Source organism: Perca flavescens, chromosome 3 (assembly GCF_004354835.1).
Source record: "Perca flavescens isolate YP-PL-M2 chromosome 3, PFLA_1.0, whole genome shotgun sequence".
In the NCBI taxonomy this organism is placed as follows: Eukaryota; Metazoa; Chordata; class Actinopteri; order Perciformes; family Percidae; genus Perca; species Perca flavescens.
The window spans coordinates 1,754,568-1,778,074 of NC_041333.1; the positions used below are offsets into that span (position 1 = coordinate 1,754,568).

Here is a 23,507-nt window from a genome sequence, read left to right on the forward strand (position 1 = left end):
GTAACCAAGATGATGTCTGCTGGGGGAAAATTACTCTTTTTAAGACAACCTCGCTCAAGCCACAGTGGGTTTAGGAAGGCTTCAGAGACTTTTGGTGGAAAAGTTGAAACTCCAAATGGCCATTTGTAACAACTGTAAATGTCTGGCTTGTGCTCTGGGTTACATTTCTTAGTTTTTTACATCACAGGATAAGAATAATCTCTATGGAACACTATTGTACATATTCTATAAACACTTGCTGTACCTCACATGAGGGCAACAACATCCCCACAAATGGCTATGAGCACAATCTATTTCTCAGTGTAGCTTACTGTTGTTGCAGGAGTTCTTGTCGGGCAGGGAGTATCCCAGGTTGGCCATCTCCTGCTTGGCCTGAAGTGAGGCCTTCCACTGGGCCTCGGGCAGGTCCACAGCCAGCTCGTGGATGCTGCTGGAGTGGAGAATCTGGGTGGTGGCATAGGGAGTGGCCTGGGATGTTTGGCCAGGGCTGTTGTAGTTGGCTTTGGTGGTGAAGTCTATGCTGCTGTAGATGGCTCCATCAGAGAGCATGGTGCCGGTCTTATCCCCTTGCCCAGTGGGGAGATCTGGAAAGGAGGAAGGGAGGGAGTTTATAGGACAGCTGTCCTCTAAAACGAAAGTTAAGATCAGCTGTAACTCTGGAGTATTTAAATAAACATGTGTCTGTTTTTTTTATGGCTGATAAAGAAAAGTAGACTATGATCTATGTACATCGGGCCTTGAGTAACCTGGGATTCAAGTACATGTGGTTCTGGAGTGTTACAGTCTGGGTCTTTGTGCTTTCAGGTAAGCTCACATCTTAAGAGACAGCCCTTAACAGGTTCATCTCTTACAAAAAAACTCACCCCCACTTTGGTGCCCCACTTCCCCCTCCACATGTGTGAATATCTCCCTCTCCTCCATTCTCTGTTAAAATGAGGGATAACGCTGCTGCTCTGCATGTGTGTGTGTGATGACAGAGGAAGGGAAGGAGAGAGAGAGCTAGGGAAAGCGCAGGCAGACTCTCTCAATGGTGCATGGTTTGCATGCCCAGTGAAGGGGAGATGATGTAGAGCCATGGCGGAAGTGTCCGCATCTGCGCCAGTCAAGCTGCGCCTGTCCTTCACGACTGGCTGCTCCAGACCATCCTTTCAAACACACACCCACCCCCTGCTCCTCTGCCCGTCTCTCCCCTCACATTCTCTTTCTCAGAGGTATGGGCTATGACACCAGGCTGGACTGTTTGCCATTACTCAGCCTAGTGACAGTGGAAGCCCTGCTGTTAATGCTCTAGATGTCCTCTGATGTAATATATAAATATATGCCCAAGCACACACGCAATATACATATATGTATACATCGTCCATGCATATATGTCCATGATGAACAACAGGAGAGGAAGGCGGGTCATCATCTTTCATCTCTTATGGTCTCTTTCTCAAAGTGCCTGGGACAGCACCAGGGCACTCACCTGCTCGGCCAAAGTTACTCAGGTCATTGGGTCCCCCGGAGCTGCTGTTAACAGGCAGGCTGGTGGCTGGCCAAGAGTCTGCTAACCAGGGGTAACCTGGGTCACTGGCATTCAGCAGGCCTGGCCGGCTAGGCAGAAACACAGGATGAAACACGTGAAATTACATTAATACCAGAGCTTTGTGTAAAAAAAAAAAAAAAAAAAAAACATCCCTAATTACTTATTATGCATGGTTTATGTCTGCATTATGTTACTGGATTCTGAAATAAACAATAAAAAACATGACAGCAATCAGCAGCAAGACAATGTGAAGACAAAAAAAAAATCAAACATATGTTTAAATGTTAGTCCGTGCACAGTAATGTGTGTTTGTGTGAGATAAGCTTGCCATAAGCCTCTGAAGCTAATGAAACACTTCTGAGATAGGAGGAAATACTGTACGGATACATTTCGCCTCACACAAAGTTGGAATTCCTTCAGGCAAACACAGCCCTTTATCTCTCTGCTTTCCTGCTGTGTCTTTGTCACATTCCCTGAGTTATTAATGCAAAAGCACACTGTGGAGACACTAATGCATGAATTTGCTCGCTGCACACATGTGCAGCAGTGCACGCTGACACCCACATGTAGATGTTCCTTATTCATTAATATCTTGTACATTCTGCTGTGTTTTCCCATCAACCCCTTGTGGTGTTGTCCAGACAGTCTAAATCTTATTTGATGAGATGTCAAACCTCGGCCCTAGCCCCACCATGATGCCCCCGACCCACTTGTGGGATGCCTGCATATGGGAGAGGGCAGCTCCATTTAACAGGTGTTGTGTCCCTCCTGAGGGGGTGAGAACCATAAAAAGCAGCCATTAAGACTTTAACCTGTCATGGGTGACTGCTGGGAGGCCATTAGGGCCACTTTACTGTACAATCACGTCTGAGGCTCGTTACCATGGATAACACAGATGGAGTTAGATGAGAATGAAAGATGAAGTTAAATGCCTTTGTCTGTGTCACTTTATTGATACATCATAACCTACTTTTTTTCCTTGACTTTGCATTGAAATGGATTAAAATGCAACCAAAATGTTAAGAATTTATAATTACTAGTTTACTTCAGTTGAGGAAGGAAACCAAATAAACACATTTTAAGCAGACAAAGGAGCCTCATCAAAAATATCAGAAGTATGAGAAATCACACCCTGCAATGGCCAGAAAAGCACCCCGTGTGATGAAGGCATCGCCTTCTCAGAAACACAGCACACCCCACCGTCAGTGCCCGGCTGTGCTGTATGTAGCAGACTACAGATACACATGTGCACTGTGAGAAGCTGAGGAGCACAGTAGTTAGCAGCCTGGCTGCCTGATGAGGCTTTTTGTCTCAGCTCCAGCAGTGTGACGTGTTGGCTCCGAGGGACTGGGAGAGAATCAAGCCCTGAGGACAAGGGCAGGTAATGGGCGTGCTACAGTCAATCTCTCTCTCAGCCACTAGTTCTAATGAGAAGAGCTGTTCCACAGAGGGGGGAGTCCAAAGGAACTGCAGCCCCGGCAAGCTAAGAGCCCTCGCTGTGGTTCCTGAATGCGAAAACAGGCCCCCAGGGGAGACAAGTCATTCAAATTGATGGCTGTGCATCAGACACATGCATTTTTATAGGGTAATACATCTCTTCCCGTCCTTCTACCTCTTTTTCTGGCTGCCTTGTTCTCCCATTGCCATCATTCTCTCTTGCCATACCATCTTTCCATAACTATATTTTCCTTTATTTCCCCTTTATACACCTCCACCTCCTCTTCCTATCCCCTGCCTCTTGAGTGCTTAGCATTAGCGGACTACACATTCCAAGCAGCTGAAAAAGAAGAGGATATTGTTCCTTTTTTTGTTGAGTCCAACAAGACTGCACCACAAATGCACATTGTCTAAAGTAAAAGGCCATGCCTTTGTCTTGTTACTTGTCTCACTTGCCCTGTGTGCTCCAGCGATTCCTCCCCCAGCCCACTAGAGAAAGACCATTTGAAAGACAAGAAGCTGACAGTGAAAATGGCTGCATCGTCCTTGTATTTATCACACAGTAGTATTATCACACAGCAGTATTCCAGCTAAGGATAATTAGAATAAGACTGATTTCTACTGAGGATATTTATGTGTGTGTGTGTGTGTGTGTGTGTGTGTGTGTGTGTGTGTGTGTGTGTGTGTGTGTGTGTGTGTGTGTGTGTGTGTGTGTGTGTGTGCATGCGCGCACCTGCGTGCGTGCGGAGGGTGGGTAATGGGAAGCCAGTGGGGGGTGGACACCAGGTCATACATCTAATGAAAAGTCAACACCTAACTTTTAATCCCTGTCCAACCTAGGATGGATGGCAACCTTGGCAGATAAAATTTGATTTGGAGTGTTTCCTCTTCCTGTTAGACATTCCAGTTACTTGTGATGGGTAGGAAACTATAAATACTGCCTTAGATGCCTGACACTGAGCTTCCCATAAATAAGCCAAGTGAAAGATATTAATTCCAAAGCAACTTCATAAATCAGGTGTTTATGGTCCCATCGACTAGTGAATGGAATTTGGATTAAAAGTCTAGACATTAGCTAACACTTAGAGCAGTGGGAAACACAGATCACTTTCTAGATTAACTCTCAAGGAACATGCTGTCATTTAGCATTCAGATCCTGGGATGTAAAGGAATCTCCATAGCAACAGTGTTAGTGAAACCTGTTCACTGCAATGCTCAGCCCATTCTCCCAGCCTATAGGAGTGAATCTGCTTTGCTAAAATATTGATCAGTGCCGAGATAGGAAGTTATTACTACCTCCTAATTACCATCTCCCTATTGGCAGGGGGAAAAGGAATGAGCCCTTATCGGCTTTTATCAATTTCAATTGAGCAGCCAAAGTCAAATCGTCCAGGTCTACCAATCTGCAGCCTATTCATCTTCCATGAATCATTTATTTTTTGATCGATTAAATGTAATTGTTCAGTCAGGGCAATTTGGCAGGAGCCAATGAGAAACTGGAAATAGACGCGGCTTCATTTGCTGTTGTCTAATTAATGCAATAAACATCTCATGTAACAAATGAACACATTTTCTTCTGATAATCTGCAACACATTCACACTCTCAGGGCAGATGGGCAAGTTGCAACATCTGGGATTTGATGGCACTAGAATGACTAACGGCTCAGAGGCTCCTGTGTGAGTTCCAGACTGCATCCTATTCCAGTGTTGTGGAAATTTGTGGCAGTCGCTGCTATTGACTAAAGATATGACAAATATAGAGCACCACAAATACAGACATTTCAAATCCCATTCGCTGGAGTGAGAATCCAAGGCACTTATGTGGAAAATTGAAGGAAAAACACTACAGCAGAAAGTAGATGAGAAAAGGCATGGCAAATGGCGTGGCTAATTCATTGAGAGCATGCCAGCAGCTCACAGAACAATATAGGCAAAATTGTCCATTGTGGCATCCAGTCATACGTAAGGAAAAAAAAAAGAAAGAATAAAAAAAGCAGAAATACAAAAATGCTACATCTAGACAGAACAGACACATTCCGAAAAGCCCAGAGAGACACAGGGTCAGATATAGTTGGCAATCTGTCACTGAGTGTTTGAGATCTGGAAGCTTTACCTAGTCAGGTGTGATCAGTAGATAGACAGAAGCTCGGGATTCTCAAGGGAGTCTCTCCCACAAAGGCTCAGTAACTGGTGTCATTGAGATGTGCCCTATTCTCTGTAGCCCCTCTCTCTTTCACTTACACACACTGAAATGGAGCAGGCTGTATAGGGGGTGCAAGCGGGGTTCCTCTACACACCTCTCCCCTGGGTAATTATTTTTACATTATTACATGTGCTCAGATCCCAGCCGCCCACGCAAGGTGACAGGCAAATTTATCACTGCAGAGGGCTTCTGGGTTGCCTGTAGCCAGCAGCGGAAGATAAATGACAAAATAAAAGCACTCTCTGCTTAAATTGTTTCTGTTAATTCTGTTGAGGAGATTTATGAGTTCATCTATCGATGCATGTACGGAGATGTGGTAGAAATGTATATTTGCACGCCGGTTTGCATGGCAGGCACACAAACAGGTATTGGTTATCTATCAATCTACATTATCAGTACAGCTTGCTGTAGACTTAACACATAACTGTGAAGGAAAGGTTGTGTTAAGACATGTAAAGCTGAGGACAGAAAGAATGTAATAATAATGGTCGGACGATTTTTTTTTTCATTAGGTCTTGATATTGCACTTGAATACTGATTGCTGTTTATTGTGGTACACTCACCTTCCATTGCTCATCAGACCACCATCAACTCTCTGGAATGTCACTAAAATTAGGAAAGAAAGAGAGGAAAAAGAGGAAAAGAAGGGAAAAAAGAAAGACATATATTAAGTGTTTCTAGTATAATAAATAGCAATCAAGCAGGATTTATTTCCATGATCAAGAGAAGATACATAGTCTTTTCAGTGTTGTCCAGTTTGCCCTTGTGCTTCAACAGCAATGTATTCATCTGTTCTTTTTTTTTCACAGCTAGATAGTTGATGGATTCACTAAGACGTCCCTCTGTGTCCAATGCCGTTCATGAAAATTAAAAAAGGGCAATGATGAGAATTGCATATTGCTTTGCTTTGCTTTGCATAAGTGGAGACGTCATGTGCTCCTCAAGGACAAGATGCCTGATGAGAGGCAAAACTCATTTCATCTTTCTTATTTTGCTGCTGAGTTATTATCAGATTTGTGATTAAATCTCAGCCAAAAAATGATTAGAAAAGGCAGAGGGCTCATTAATCACGGTGAGTTTTCTATCTACGTACAAGCGTGGAGGCTGAGTTACTGATCCTTCAGCTAGCAGGGCTCCCCACAAGCCATGCATGTGGCCTGCTCTATTACAGTGATCTATAGATAACAAGGGCTGCTCTTTGTCAGCGGCTAGTAAAACTCCATGGCTCAAAGTGAGAGACGGCTGTGAAGGATCCATTTCATCTCTGTTCAACGACCATGATGACAAAGCAGCATCGAGAGTTCTAAGCATGTTAGAACTTCAATGGATCACAGGAAAACACAGGAAAGCAGCAAGAGTTTTGGAAATCACCTCATACCGATGGGGGAGGGCTGGTTTACTCAACAGGGAGAAGGAGAGCTGTTAGTAATTTGGCTCATTTGTTCCACAGATGGAGATTAAAGAAAGAAGGAGGCTGAACATTCCTCCTCTCTTTTCTGTTTCATTCAGGTTGATTCCACAACAAGCCCAGGCATGGGTGAGAGAGGGGGCTTTTCTGTGGGTGACGTAGTGACACAGATGACAGGGAGAGGAAGCTACGACAATATATTACAGAGGCTGCAACAGGACATTTAAATGCATTGTCAACATTACCTAAACTTACTTAATCCAATTGTCTCTCTCATGAACAAAATTGTAGGATTTTAAACAAGAGAGACACAATTTCAAACTTGTCAAGTATGCATGTCGGAACAGTTAGATAGTTTATTTACTGCGTTAAGGTGGAATTAAAATACTTGCTGCTAACAAAGGTTTTACCCAGATAAAACCAACATCCCAGGTCTGCCTGAATAAAATATAGCTTTGACAGCTCGAGACAGAGTTGGCATCCCTTATTCAGTCATAGCTAAGCCATTTATCTTTGTTCCACCACCAACAAACTTAAATTAGAGAATTCTCTGTCGTCTGAGAGAGGACTGACAGGAGAAGGAGGTGGAGGCGAGGGGAGGCTGTGCAGCGGGAAGGCCTCTGAAGTCCCTATCTGTGCTCTGGCACATTTCTGGGCTGCTGTGGAATACTTTTATGTTAGCCAGAGTGACATAGCGGCATAGCTGTGCTTCTCGCCTCCCTCTTCCAGATAAGCACTTTCTCCAATATGAATACAGATTAATCCCCTTTAATAAGCATTAAGGGGGGGGGTGGACATAATCAGCATATAAAAATTCCATCAAATCTCTTTCCTGCTGGACGTGTGCCTCAACAGTAGTGATTTACCTCTCCTGTACTGACAGCTTTAGGAGGCTGAGACAGGACAGTCTCCATACATCAACTAATTGTCAATACAGAGAAGAGCAGCACTGTAAGACTCTTCAGCCGCACTCTGGCTCATGTTCTAAATATCACCTCACTCTAACTCTGTAATCTCAGCTATATTTGACCTTGTTTTGTGCTTGCCACTCAAAACTCTTTTAGTGAAATAACCTGCTTCCTCTCCGGCTTCTCTGAGGTGTGCCTCCGATTTCTAACCAGACAAGTTTCACTAACATATTAATGTCTTCCATAATCTTTTGAAGCTGAAGGCCAGAGTAAATTGGATCTTTGGCTGTAGGCTCCACGGGGACCACATAGCTACATACTGTACATAGAATACTTTACCAAAATGAAAAAAAAAATAGTTGAGATTGTCACAGTAAATTCAGGAAACAGAGGGAAAGGCAATGTGCTGACACCTCACTCATTACATCACACTGTACAGCACAGAGGCCTCTAGGCATCCTTTTCTTATTAATCTGCTCAGTGTCTTTGATAGGCTGCTCTTCTGCCAGTCCAGTCCATCCACAGACAGTCAGATGCATGATTTATACAGTGTTGGTACCACTCATGATGCCTAATTCAGCAGAGGACAGACAGTGACAATACTGTATACCACTCATCAAAATGCCTCTAGTTTACCAATAAATAAAATGGTAGCCAAAGTAGCTTGATATGTACTGTATAGTCACAGGAGTGGGGGGAATTGTCACAAAAAGTAAAGAACACAAAAACATAACAGAAGGAAAAGGAAAAAGCAAATACACCACCCAGCTGCCAAACTGACACCTACTGTATGAAGAACAGATAAATACATTACAACACGATCCGAGTCTTAAAGAAAAAAGAAAGATGAAGAAGATTATTGGAGGAAGAGGAAAATGGGCAGTTTCACCCTGCACCACAAGACAAAAAATGATACACAAGACAGAATGAAACTTCATTAAAAAACAGGTAGCCACAACAGACATACACACAAATACAACACAATAGGTACATAAGGCTGTAGGTTTGGCAGTAAGAAAGGCTCAAGTTTGCAGGGCTCTGGTCATGGCCAATAACAAATCTAGGTGTCTTTAACTTGTAAATTTGCTTCTTTGGTTCCTTAAATTGCCTTGAGGGTTTTGATGTATGGAATTGCATTACCCATGACCATCAGTCTAACAATCCAAGCATATACTGTATACTATAAGCGAGCAGGAGATGAATCTGCGTTGAGGTGGGGTGAGAAGACGGGACAAATGAACAGTACCTGCAGGGGTGAAGGTGAAGGACTGAACTGCAAAAAAAGAAGACAGAGAAGTTGTGCGTTAAAAGCCTGCAGAGATAGGCGGTGCTTTAGGGGTATCTGCACACTGGGGACGGGGTCAAGCTGAGATGTGCTGAAGGGGCCAGAGAATGTTAAGACCACATCGTCACCCAGTGTGCAGAGCGACAGCCAGGAAAGCAGCCGGCTCAGAGGCCACAGAGGTGTAGAGACGGTGGCACAAACCAAAGAGAACACACAAACACGTAAATGTAACAAACAGAAATGAAGAGCAAATTGACCAGACCAGCTTATAGCAGCTGCCAATGTGCATGTATGAGTTTCTCTTGAATTTCTACTGATAATAAGGCAAAAACTCATGTTAGAATATTGTGCTGCACTGACTGCATGTGTCAGTTCATTACCATTTTCTGCTCTCTAATTAAATCTTGTACCCGTGGCAGTGTATACAGTATGGACTTGGTGGTTGCTAGTATTGACTGGGGGTCAGGGTCAGTGTGTGGGAGGAGAGCTGGACAAACTCCAGCTACAGCGACCAGCAGAGAGTCCAGTCTGCCCACTCAGCGCGACCTCCCCAGGCTGTTAACCAACACCGTGGGTGGATTTGTCGAAAACTGTAACCCTCTGGAAATGATTCACGCTGACATCTGTCTCCCTGTTGAGCTTTAACACCATAGCAATCTCAGCCTCACTGCTAGCAACTTCGCCAATGTTCCATTAAAACTATACTGATTAGGATTGAAATGAGATAGCGTAGTAGTAAAATACTCTTGCTGTGACAGAAGAAATATTTTATGAATGGTAGAAGATTTTTCCATTGTTTGCTAAGGCACAAGAGCAGAATGTCAGTGTAAATGTGCATAGGTGACTATGAGAATATGATCAGTCTAACCTGCGTAGTTGCTCAGGCCCTTTCTCTTCTTTCTCCTCCAGTAGAGCCAGATGCTGAAACCCATGAGGATGACCCAGCAGGCTCCTCCAATACCGGCGATAAAGGCAGGTTGTTTCACCACATCAGTGATCTGTTCTGTGATGCTGTTGTTCCGGTTTCCATGTATAATCACGTCCCGGAATTCCTTACCTGAGGGCACAAGGATAAACAGGCAAGATTAATGTGATGCTGGATGGATAGCTACATGAGAGGAACAGGAAATAACAATGCTGTTGTGTATGTTTTGCTGCTTCAAGGTGAGTTGAAGTTATCACAACAGCCCCTGTAATACTGATACACCAAAACACTTTTTCACTGAGCAGAAATAACACCTAAAGATACATCAAGACAGGGTTAGGGCTAGATTGAGCTCATAGAAAGTAAGTCTGATGAATTTGAGCTGAGATATTGACCAAGGGAGCAGGACACAAATCTAAAGGATGTGCAGTGAAATATAATGTACAGCCTGAAAAAGACAAAGCCTAAAAGCTTATAACAAACCCCAAGGTGAGCAGGTTGTTTGCTTAGCTCAGCCCCTAATTCACTCCATTGCCAGTAAAACACACCATGTGAAATGAGAAGAGAAGATCCTGGTCTGTATTGATCTCCAATCGCAGCTCACCCTGACTAGTCTGCTTGACACTATTTCTTGGAGCATGATAAGACTCAGAGTCCGAGCACAGACAAATGTTCCCACACACTGACAACACATGAACAAACACACACTCATAAAACACACATATCATATGTGCATATATGAGAAGCTGCACAAATGCTCTTCATCTTTATATTACTGTGTAATATACGACGCACAACCGTTCGCGTATCCACAGACACGCAGACACACAAGATATTACAACTGCAAGCTTGGGGCTCTGCTCTCGGAGATGGATTATGTGAGTGACACTGGGGAAATAAGAACATGCTTCAGGCCAAACCATCAGTTATGGGTCAAATCAGGCACAATCTGCCTCAGCTCCACATAAATCAAATGTGGTCAGGCCACATATCAAAATAGTAGTATTTGAACAATATTATCCATTTGGGAAATCTTAGTATTTAACAAAAACATTCACACTATTTGTTCTCCTGTTGAAATCATCCACTAAGACTGAAATGCAATCTTATTCTTTGTGTACACTGGTGTTGACATAGATACAAAATTAAACTGATTATTGAAGAGTAGTGAATGTTTTTTTTAATCAATCCATCTTACCGATGATAATAGACTGAGGTTCACTCTTGACTCCAACCCCTGCACTTGTGCTGGCGGCCACTTCCACCCGGTACACCACTCCCACCTGCAGCCCGCCCACCACCACTGAGCGTATGGCTGCATCCACTGTCTTATTTACATGGAAACGTGTCTCATTCCCCAGACACCAGATCTAAAGCAGAAAAGGGAAAAATTAGAGAGGCAGTTGATTCTATTTGGCTTTGTATACGTTTGATGATAATCCATTTTGACGCGCTGAGACAAACCTTGTACTCTTGGATGATGCCGTTCTGGTGGTCTGGTGGAGGGGGGTCCCAGGAGATGCTAATAGAAGTGCTGTTCTGGTTTCCCACAGTCAGGACTGTTACCTGCTGAGGAGGGGCACTGGGAGCTGAAAGAGGAGGCACACAATACCCAGGTCAACAATCCAATGTACTAATCTGCAGTTCAGGCAGCAGAGGAGTATTTAATCCTTAGGGATACAGGGATACTGGGATGCACAGCAGTATAGTACATCTGAATATGTTTTAAAAAGGAGCTCATAAATATGTACTCTCACAACTGCACAAAACCAGACATACAGTACACACATACTTTATACACACACACACACACACACACACACACACACACACACACACACACACACACACACACACACCTTTTTCCAAGGAATGTTATTCTTCTGCGATGGAACAGGTGGCTGAAGGCTGTCAAAATGTCTGATTAGAGGGGATTTACATGAAGGCCAGGGCAGGTTTGACATGGCTATAGCCTATCTTTAACGTTTCACTGTGATTTAATATCTCATCCTCTGCTCCAGCCTGGTGGATTTGCACAGACAATACTGGTATTGATTTGTGGAAAGACGGCCTGGCACAGTCAGGCAAGTGCTCTCAGTCAAGCTAAGACTCCGACACTGACTGAGCCAGGGTGGCATGCGGGTCAACGAGCTTATAGGATGAAGTGCAGATGAGAAGGAAATATGAAAAAAATACATTTTAGGGGAAGGAAACAAGGTCTCAGTAAACATATTGACCGATTCCATCGATCAGCCAGATGAAACTAAAGCCAGTAGGTAAGGATCAGAGGGAAGCTTCGGAGCGAGGCACATCTAAATGAATCAGCTCTATCCACAGGCAGACAGAGAGTGGATAGAAACAAGACAAGTCCAAGCTTTCATAAACCTCACTCTCTTGTTATTCTGATGGCAACAATATTCTGACCCCACAAGGGGTAACAGAGGAAAAATAAATAACAGTTGGCCCAACTGGAAATAACGTTTTAAAAATAATGTTTTCTCATTTCCGCAGTGGCTGGCAGGGGAGCGGCACCACAGCAGAATACTGACAGGTCAATTACTCCTGGGCTGCCTCTCCCTCACCTTGCCTCCATCCAAAATGGCACGTGTCACCCTGTAAATCTGTGCTCATCCCTCAGCGTGATAGGCCACACCGGCCCCCAGAGAGCCAGAAGGCCCTGGCATGCTGGAAGATGAATGGGTCCAATGATGAACCCAACACCTTGGCCAGATTAGAAACAATCTACCAAGAGAGCATCTGATCAACCATGGTGCTTAGGGCTCTCCAACGCTGCATTACATCCAGGTGACAAAGTGCTGGATTGGTGCATGGCAGCAATCAGAGACAATGTCGTTCAAAGTTAATGTTATGAATGATTTTGCAGCTTATTATCATGCATATTTGTGCTAAACAATACACATTTTTCAATAGAGGCCCTAGGGGGCTGTCCTAATAGAGCCATTAGCAGAGTGATGTATGGCAGGCACGAATGTGACCCCCTGTCTCTCACGCACACACAAAGCTGTGCTGCATCATGAGGGAATACAAACATATCATATCTGAAGCCAATAGCTAATGTAAAGCAGTGGGTGGTGTGGGAGGCTACCTGTGGACATTCCCCAGAGATCCATCAACATGGATGAAGATTATTAACATTTATACAAACATTACTGATTTCCTTTCCCCCTATATAAGCATATTTTGCATAAAGGACGGGCCTCCTTAATGACGTCTTAGACAGTCATTCAGTGGGAATCAGATGCAAGGGCGTAGGTTTTGTTTCAACATTGATGTTTGGAATAATGCCGTTTAAAAGAACGGCGTTAGGTAACGGCGTTATTTTTTCAGTAACGGGGTAATCTAACTAATTACTTTCCCCGTTGTTACAACGCCGTTAACGTTACTGGACGTTAAATGCGGTGCGTTACTATGCATTGATTGAATAAACTGTGTAATCCGAACGCATCTCTGGCTCACAGCTAGTGAGGAGGTGGGTTAATAACGAGGTAAGCGATTATGATTGGCTAAGGCAGAGTCATGTTTCATGGTAGCCAATCAGAGCCAGTGTTTTTACACACATGCCAGCACACGCGCCACACACACACACACAACAGCTAAACAGAGATTCGATGAAGCAGCAGAGGTGGCGAGTCAGGAGCAATCCGATGAAAAGTTGGCATTTTCAAGGTGGAGATATAAGCACAACTTCAAATTCATTGTGGTCAAAGGCAAGAACGTGCATGTAATGTGTACATTACGTCCAGGAGCGAAGACTTTGTCGACATCCGTTGTAAGCAACTCTAATTTAATGAAGCATCTCACAACAACACACGCATCTACAAAGCTAGTGGCCAAAACCACCTATACCTCCACCACAGATGATAGCTCGACATCCACGAGCAAAGAAGGACTCGGAGCAAAGTCCTCCAAGCAGCAAAAGCTAGATCTTTCTGCCTCACAACAAAAACCTAGGACACAGGCTGAAGTCAACCGTATGATAGGCAGGTATGTTGTTAAAAGTATATGTGTCATATAAGTTTATATGGTGTAACTGTTTACTTTTCTTACAAAGATAATACTTGAAGTGCAGAATAAACCTCTTGCTGTCTGTCGACGTGTAATAAATATCGAAAGTTACGTACAAACACCTGTCTGTTCTACTCATTTCAACTGACTTGTGAAAACTGCTAAAAAAAATCTAAATTCTTTGACATATAGCAACTTTTTTTTAACAGTAACTAGTAGTTACTTTCCCTGGTAACGAGTTACTTTTATTATAGAGTAATTCAATTACTAACTCAGTTACTTTTTGGAACAAGTAGTGAGTAACTATAACTACTTACTTTTTTAAAGTAACGTTCCCAACACTGATGGGGACAAATATTAAGGAGCAGGTGTGGCGGGTGTGGGGTTATAATACAATATTTCAAGAAAGAAACCAACCTGCCCTATAGTCGGCCGTGCATTACTTTATTGCTCTGCTGTATGGTAGTTTCCCCTTCAGATTGCTGACAGACACGGAGCCTCGTTTGGGACTCTGGTCTCTGGATTAGAAGAAGAAAGTTCGGGGAAGCGGCTGAAATATATGGGACAAGGATGCAGAGCGGCACATCAGCCGCAGCATGCCCGCAGTAGAATGCATCCATTATAATAAACTAAAGCTGCTACACTGACTGTACGTATCCACAGTGTCGTTTTTTGATGGGAGGGATTGCCCCGCTTCCCAAGAATTCAACGCTTGATAGGCTTGCCACTAGCAGTTTCTCTTCAATGACCACTGACAAGCAAAGAAAACAGGCTACACCCTCCTACAACTGAGATGGCTGCACCTGATTGGACGAACGCTTTACTTGTGGGCTGTCTGCTCCTGGATATTAAAACAGACCAATATGGTGGCTTGTTTGGCTATTTTCGCTTATTTTATGAAAATAGTTAACCGAAATGTGTTTCTGAAAACATGTTATGCAATAAATAAGCTGTGAGCAGTTGCTGAATCTGTTTTTCATTTAAGGTTGACAACAGTAAGAAGCAAGAGGGACTTTATGCAAATGAGGAGCGGGTAACTCAACGCCCCGTTTCTGAAAAAGTTGCCGCGTCACTACCAGAAAGCATTGCCCGGCTGCTTACATAGACAATGAATGAGAAGCGTGGAAATGGCGCTGCCTGTGGACACTAACTTGACCACGGAATGCATCGTGCGGTTCATCTCTATTTGAGGAACTGGTCAGAGGAAAGACACCACACAGCAGTCCAAACTTTTTACAAGTCAAAATAACTGGAGCATACTGAGCAGCTCTCGCCTCCTTCATGCCTGGCAGTAGGATCGGTGGAGATTGCTCGAATATTGGCAGGGATAATTCTGTGTCCCTGCCGTCCATATGCAAACCTAAACCCTTGATCAGATGGCAACCAGAGTTCATCTATCACCTATGACATGATTCTCCAGATGGATAGTGAGAGAATGTGTGAAAAAGGAGGAGGGAGACTACAAAGATGGACACAGCATTGGAACGCTAAGCATACTGTAACCTTGCATCCGTCTACTCTAGGGATTCTCTAATTGTGTTAGCTAATGGACAAGCTAAGTTTTAATCACCCTCTGACCAAGACTTCTCTATCCATCTAGCTGTCCTTCTTAGTAGTCCCAGTGTCTCTGAGGAGCCTAGAGCTGTGTGTTTGACGGTGTATCAGCTGACCAGGCAGAGCAGCGGGGTTGTGACAGAAATAGAAGCTCTCTGAGGGACTGGGATGCAGATAGAGCAGAAGCAGCGAGTGTTATCAACATTGGTAATTGCTGGGACATGCAGGTTGTGAAGGCCTTCGGGAGAGGTGGTGTGCTTGAATGTAAGCGTTTTCTGTATGTGTGTGTGAGAGCGTGTGTTGGGGACAGCTGTAATGTGATGGCAGTTCCCCTACAGTGTACACTGGCTGCTGGCTACAGGAGATATGGTCCCTCTGAGAAAGGGAAAATAAATGGGCCTGCCACACAGACAGGATTTGAACAGTCTCCTATACATGCAGGCCTAAATATGTGGCAAGATGGGCTTTGTCTCCAGTATATGGAGTCTGTATTTGTCTCTTTGTGCTGTTGTACGCACAAACGTCTTTCCTTCAGATCACATCATAATTTAATTTCAGTTATTAGACTCGAAGGTTGAAGCAAAGCTGGCGCAGTGCTGTTGGATGCATTTCTGTTATGGCATAGGTCAAAATAGTGAATTCATCCAAACACAGACTTGTGTTTGTTTGTGAAATTGTGCCACACTGCTCTGTGGCCTTGTCAGAGCCTGTATGAATCAAGCTTTGGGCGACAGATCATCTTCACAGCAGGAAGTGTGCGCTGTGTCCAATCACAGCTTAGGCCTGTGGGTGATGGATTAGAAGAAGTTTGGCACTAACACCACCAATCATAAACAAAAAAAGCACAGCAGGAAGGTCAGACAGACAGGCACAAACATGCATTCACAAATATACCCTCAACTCTCTGTGTCAAAGGGAGGGACGGCGCGCCTGCGATATTATGACAAAAACCAACATGAAAACAGCCTACGGGGTCATGTGTCACCCGTCATCCCACATTTGTGTGGACTCACACAGTTTGAGTTACTATGTTGTATTGCTCCCGACATAATCTACAAATACTCAGCAGGTTCTTCTTCTTCATACCTTCCTCAGTTGTCCGTGCCGTTCGGGACTCACTGTCCATGCCTTGAAACTCGTTGAAATATGGACGGACCTTAATCTCATACACAATGCCCTTTTTGAGCATGGAGAGGACGACACTGCGCTCAGAAGGGACCTTCACATCCTGGGTCTGCCAGGGTCCTGGTGAAGGCAGTCCTGATGTCTGCCTGTACAGAACTCTGTAACCCTGGATGAACTGGGACTGACGATCCACCTGAGAAAGTGAATGAAGACAGGTTTACTGTTGTATTTCTGTGCAAAAAGAACTGGACAGAGGAGATTGGTAGATGCTATCGTGTGCCAGCCACTAGGTAATATAAAAGGGATGTTTTTCGGCAATGTATTTCTTCCTTACAGGATTGCATTCATGACACTTCCGAGACTTTTACTCGTTAAATGGCTCCAGCTATGACACACATAGGTCAATTAACACCCGGACATTACCTCATACACCCAGCTCCCAGCCCAAAGTGTTCCCTCCTCTATTAAAAAGACTTTCCGTAATGCCACCTTAAAGGACAGATGCATGTCTCATGTCTATTATAAATACTCTTGACACTGGAAAGCAGGTCCCACCACATCTAAGATGGGCTGTGAGTATGAGAATGTCATGCGGCAACACATACAGATGCCCTGGGGACATGAGGAGAATACACAGCAGAGGTGATAACAGCAGATCGGTCCCATAGAAAAGACAGAGAGTGGAAGTGTGATAGCCCCCCTGCAACCCACAAAGGACCCCTCCCTTAAAACTTGGACCCATTTAGCTACACAGAAAATGTGGAATTTATGCAGAGTCGGAGTGGGCACATAACTCATTGTAATGGCTTGTTAACAGTAGAAGAAGTGAGCCGAGCTTTCAAGTGGGATATTAAGCAGCTGTTTTTCGCAAGTGTAGCCAGAGTAAATCAGCAAAATGGATTCCCTGCTTGGTGCGTGACTTTTATTAATGGAATGATTTGGGAATATAAAAGCTCTCTGAGAGTGGCCCCTCTGTTTACTGAAAGGGCCCCTGATTGATTAGGCATGTTTTGTGTTGATTGTACATTGCAATCATAAAGCAATGTTTTAGCATTAAAGTAGCTAGCAAGTCTTGGGGTGAGACTTATTACAGGGGTCAATAAACATGTCACCAGGAAAAGTGCTAATGTGGTTCATTTGGAAATGGAAACAGGCAGCAACAACATAGCTGTATACTGTAAATATCTGCACATGAGGGATTCATAGCACCACCATCAAAATAAACAAGCACATATATTTCATGACCACCTCAGCTTTGAATAATATAAATAGCCTTTTTGTTCTTATTAGCATACAATTACAGCAATATATTTTAGCCAAGGCTATGGCTGTTTTTACATTTTTCACATTAAATAAAACCAAATGCCAAATGTGGGACATAATGTGATAACACCACAATATGTGCATACGTATGGTGGGAAAGCAGGTGTGTGTTTGTATTGTTTGCATGTATGAGTGTAAAAGAAGATGAATGCATCATCCCATGAACAAAATGCAGTTCAACCACAAACATTAATTTCAATCTAATTTCATCTGTGCAAAGTCCTTGTTTTAAGAGGGAAGCAGCTGAAGACATGCAGAAGATTGATGAGCAACCAGATGTCTCTGACACCTCTTGTGATGTTCAGTGTGGTTAGGAGAAACAATTTTTTCAGCTATTTGATGTTCAGTTACTTTTAAGTCACCAATCAAAGCTGCAGTCTGGGGGAACAACCGGACTAAAATTCCCTGACATAAAACAAATTGTAGCCTCGAGCTGCACCTTTTTGGTTTCAAAGAGGGATCTTAGAATATAAACTATCTTGACTTTATGACTCAATTTTACAAAACCGATGATGTCAAAAGAATGTGGGGAGATAAGAAAACCACGTACAAATCGGACAAAGTTGTTCCAGTGCAAAGACTCAAACTGAACAAATGAGAATGATGTACTACTATAGTTGGATTCTATATGCAAAAAGATAAGCTGCCCTTACCGTCCAGGTGACCTGAATGGTTGTGGGACTCAGCACAACTGGGTTGTGCAGCCGAACTATGACCTCACCAAGCTCCTTCTGTACATGCCTGTGGTCGACACCCTGAGCTGGAGGACTTATATCTATGAGAGAGCAAGAAAGAAAAATGAGAAAGAGAGAGAGGGCACAAAATAAAATGGTGGTTTTCACAGATCTCACTCACAATACACCTTGCTTCATCACCATCAGACGTGGAATGGTAAGAGTGAATGAATAGACCAATCGCTTTCAACAAGGAAGAGTACACTTTGTGATTACGACTTCATTTGAAAAGAAGCAACTTCATCTGCATTAAAATGACCTCATTCCATTTTTTATTAAGGCTCCTTCTCCTGTTTGGAGAAAAGAAAGGAGAACTGGGCTGGCAAAGTTCTTCAGATTTGTGACTTGTCTGCACTTACAGGGGCCTGACTGAACAACCGCATCAACAAATGAACTCTGAATGCGCGACCCCAGACATATTGGATGGAAGATGAATGGACACTATGACACTATTTTCCAGCTCATTTCCCATTCTGCACATGCACATGTTTCAAGTTACAAGTAATAAAAAACTCCAGTGTATGAGATACTGAGTGTGGTTGAAGCGAGCAACATTTTGAGTTATTTACTGAAGGGAAGCAAAAAACTCGCAAGAAGAATTATACATATATATATAAAAGCTTCATTCAGACAACCCAAGACGGTCATGAATCACAGGCCACACTATTAATGCAAGACGGGCCAAACACAGTTAAAAAGAAGTGAAAAATCAATTTGTCATCAATGCATGCCATTGTCAATAAACACATCGATATATCATCTCAAGACCTTCACCTCAGCATAAGACAGATATGCCGCAATTCAAATTGACTCCATTTCTTTTTTTTAAAGACACTCTTGGCTTGCATTTGACAGAGCTCAGCCAAAAGTTGCTTTTTGATTTATTTATTTTTTATTTTTTGCCGGGGACTTAACATATCAGTGTAATCTGGAGACTGTGGTCTGTCCGGTCCAGTAATCAAATCTTCTTTGGGTTTGGAGGCAGTCATTTTCTCCAGTTATGATCATTAACATAGCAGGGATAGCACTAACACAGTTAGGCTTTCCAAAAGTAGACATGCTTATTTTACATAATTGCTAAAGTGTAGCCTTAATGAGCTGAGCTGAGATGGAGAATGTGACCTCTGGAAAGTTGTGCAGTGTTTCGGTATAGCTATTGGCTGCAGATTGCTGAGAGGGGCTGATAAGTATCACACTTTGAAGGGGAGCACAGTGACCTTCCCCTATCAGTAGAAACAAAAACTATACTCAGCAAAAAAGAACATCACATTCCACCACCAGTCAAAATGATTAGGACAGGTTCTGAATTAACTATACATTTATTTAATAAACATTGTAAATACAACACATTCCTTTCATATTCATGTTATGTAAAGTACCTTGCGTTCTGACAGGATCAGACATGGGGCTTGGATCACTCAGCCCCTGGCTGTTGACTGCTCGGACCATGAACAGGTAGATGGTGTTGGGACGGAGGCCTTTGACGGTAAACTGGGTGGTTTTGACATGATCTGCTACTGTTTGCCAGCTGTTGCTCACTGATTGACTGCAATGGAAGAGAAAAAAGGTGGTTTCACATTATTTTTCAGTGTCTTTCCACACAGTACAATATATTTGTACCTGCAATCCTCACACTACCAAGCCTGCTACAGAGTAGATACTGTAGAGTGAGGGTTTGACGTTACTGGTTAAACAAACCTGAATGCTTCAATAACAAAGGAGGAGACAGGTGATGCTCCAGCCATCCCAGGCTGCCAGGACAAGGATACGCTGTTCTTGGTGACATCAGTGACCTGAGGTTTAGATGGCGGGCCTGGAAGCTCATTCTCATCATGGTTTTTTATGACAAGCACTCCACCTGTTTCTGAATGGAGAGAAGGAGACTTTTTCTAGTGAAAACTGCAGATTCTTCTGTACATAAAATACATCATACAAATACAATCATTATGCCATCTTCTACCTTTGACTTCCAAGAAAGCGCTCCATGATGTTTCACCGCTGGAGCTGGTAGCCACACATGTGTAGATCCCAGAGTCTGAAAGCTGGTATAAAGTAGAACACACATGTATATATGAATAAAAAAACACACACACACACACACACACACACACACACACACACACACACACACACACACACACACACAAAAAGCCTGGACATACAGTGCACCGAGTCTGAAAGCTGATATAAAGTAGAACACACATGTATATATGAATAAAAACACACACACACACACACACACACACACACACACACACACACACACACACACACACACACACACACACACACACACACACTAAAAGCATGTACACATTGTGCACCGAGTCTGAAAGCTGGTATAAAGTAGAACACACATGTATATATGAATAAAAACACATATACACTAACAGCATGGACACCACTAATATCACTTTTAGTGCCATTTCATTTACACATGCTGAGAGCAGTCGCTATGACTGAATATATGTTATCTTCCTATCGCTGAAACAATGAAAAGTGATGGGGCTTCATGACTTCATGAGCTAGCCTTGTGCTGGCCAAATTGTGTGTCATTTGTGAGTGCCTCAAAGTGCTGACGCTAATTTCCTAATTAATTCCATTTTCTACTCACCACCCTTCCATCACTTTTCTACTCCCCATCCTCATTTCCCCACTGTCCTGTCGACTACAACAAAGCCAGGCTAATTCATTTAGGGTGGGCTGCTTGAACCCCCTGGACCGATGACAGCTGGCTTGTCTCTCCATCCCTCTTAGGAACTTTGGTTGTTTGTTGGTTTTTGTCCCTGTGCCTTCCTGCCATTTATTAAATAACATGTCAGTGGTCGGCAGCTTTGTCAAGCATAATAGATATTCCACTGAGGCCTCCGAGTGGGGAAAGTGAGGCATGCGCCTTTTAAATTGAATCTACTCTAAATGTATGTGTGTGCATGTGTGTGTGTGTGTGTGTGTGTGTGTGTGTGTGTGAGTGCGTGTGAATATATATCTGTAAGTGCATACATGTTTCTATGCTACAGCTGGAGTCCATCCAACCCTGCACAGCTGAGCCCAGTTGGAGCTGCAGTGCCACTAAGTGATACTATCAAACAATTAAAATAAATCAATGCTGCCTATTCATCTCTTTAAGGCATTATGGTACCTTGCTTAAGCCATGTCTTACTGAATCCTACAAATGCTCATATCCTGCAGTGTTATAGGCATGCCCATACAAATGCATATAACTGTATAAACATCTTAAATCAAGACACTTAACCAAGAAAATAGAGTGGTGACAAAGTGTGAAGCAATAAGGGAGCTGACAATACAAAAACATATTTTTTTTTCTTTTCAGGGAAGGGTCACTGAGAGGAAGCCTCTGATCAGATGAGCCTCTGAAAACAACCTGATCACATTCACCCAGTTCCACATTCATACCTGGAAGCTGTCCAGTACAACCACAGTCTGATCTGATGGCCACCAAGCAGTTGGGGTTAAGGGCCTTGCTCAAGGGCACCTCAGTTGTGGTAATGAGGGACAAACAATCACTGCTCTTTCACTTTCCCCACCCAGATTTGATCCTGCCGGTCTGGGGATTGAACCGACACCCTCCCAGTCACAAGCTTGCTTCTCTAACCTTTAGGCCACCCTTGTCGGACAAAGCTATTGTAATATAACATTGGCACAGTAGCACAAATACATCTTCAACCAATAAGACCATTGAAAAGCTTTACCTTGAGGTTTTTTATCTGCAGGCTGCCCAGCTCCTGCAGGGACATGCGGGCGTCCTTTCCCAGCAGACTGACCCCATCCTTCAGCCAGCTGATGGAGGGGATGGGGTCTCCTGATGCCTGGCACTTCAACAGCGCCACACTGTCCACCCCAAGTGTCTGATTGGACGGGCCTTGGCGAATGATGGGTGGCGGCCTGTCTGTGAGCACTGCGATACAAAGACAAACATTTGAACATATTATTCATATGATTCTGAAGTCCAGATGGAAAATCTGTGTTCACATAAGGCGCCTGACTGTAAAATAAACTGAGTGGCAGTGTTGATCATAAAATGCACCGAGGGTGGATGTGGGTATCTATCATAAAGTCGACTATTTTCTCTGCAGGTCTTGTAATTGCACCACAGAACAATGACCATATCCTCTATTTCCAGGAAGGAGGGAAAAGAACAGCTGAATAGTGTTACTAGTTTCGTTGATGTGGCAGAGGGATGCTAAGCAGTTTCCAGTTACTGCCTGGGTAGCCTTATTTTTACACACTACTCTAGACTCTGTGGTACAGTTTAGCGGTGAGACTCTTGCCTATTGACTCAGTGTGGTTCCGGTAAATACTTCATTATGTGAAGCATGGGGCACAATGAAAGGTGAATTTCAAATACTAAATGTTACTGAAAACAACAGATATAGGATTAGTAAATCTAAATCTTCAAATAATGAGAGAAGACAATCCTTTTTTATTTTGTTTTAAGTTCACTTTAGACGAATGCTGTGATGAATTCCATTTGCATGAGCAAATTCATTTGTTATAATGTGCCAAAAAAAAAGCCTGTGGGTCCCTTCAATGAAATAGTGGGTATGTCAGAGGTGATCTCAGAGAGAGTTAGTGCTCTAGCACAGAGGCAGTTTATATATTTAGAGTTGAATAATGTGGAGTCCCCCTGGCATCACAGAACCCATATTAATTAGACGGTATGGATTAATGAAGTCAGACCTGCAGGGGCTAATTACCAAGTCTACCTCTGTAACCTTTCAACACATCATCACACCCTCATTTCCACCCCTATTCTCACTTTAGCAGCTACATCTGACCAAAGGTAGTGGTTCCAAGTAATACACTTCTGCTGTGTTGTGGTCACCCCTTGCTATGGGTCACCTAAGACAGAAAGAGAAAAATTGTGCAGAAACCTGATATGTTATCTACCAAAAGCAAAACATCACATATCCATTTCAATAATGATATTTCACTTCTTGTTTTAGTGCTCTTGAATGTTTTAAAAAAAGTAATCATGTAAATCTGAAAGTAAGCCAAGAGAGTATTCAAAGCACCTCCTGCTTGTTTATCTT

General features: G+C 43.2%; 1 protein-coding gene across 8 annotated transcripts in view; it reads right to left on the reverse strand.

Moving 5' to 3' along the window:
- Positions 1-23,507, reverse strand: part of robo2 (roundabout, axon guidance receptor, homolog 2 (Drosophila)) — a 177,396-nt gene that overhangs the window by 28,743 nt on the left and 125,146 nt on the right. For 5 of the 8 annotated variants that reach the window (XM_028570053.1, XM_028570050.1, XM_028570036.1 and 2 more), the window contains exons 10-22: positions 22,167-22,372; positions 20,417-20,498; positions 20,155-20,320; positions 19,836-20,002; positions 18,376-18,497; positions 16,361-16,592; positions 11,159-11,283; positions 10,893-11,064; positions 9,638-9,826; positions 8,731-8,757; positions 5,732-5,774; positions 1,469-1,596; positions 312-584 (exon numbers count right to left, since the gene is read on the reverse strand). In XM_028570053.1, coding sequence (XP_028425854.1) covers positions 312-584; positions 1,469-1,596; positions 5,732-5,774; positions 8,731-8,757; positions 9,638-9,826; positions 10,893-11,064; positions 11,159-11,283; positions 16,361-16,592; positions 18,376-18,497; positions 19,836-20,002; positions 20,155-20,320; positions 20,417-20,498; positions 22,167-22,372 — 1,932 coding nt within the window. The remainder of the gene's footprint in view (positions 1-311; positions 585-1,468; positions 1,597-5,731; positions 5,775-8,730; positions 8,758-9,637; positions 9,827-10,892; positions 11,065-11,158; positions 11,284-16,360; positions 16,593-18,375; positions 18,498-19,835; positions 20,003-20,154; positions 20,321-20,416; positions 20,499-22,166; positions 22,373-23,507) is intronic. The other 3 variants (XM_028570045.1, XM_028570056.1, XM_028570055.1) reach the window with 1 other exon arrangement.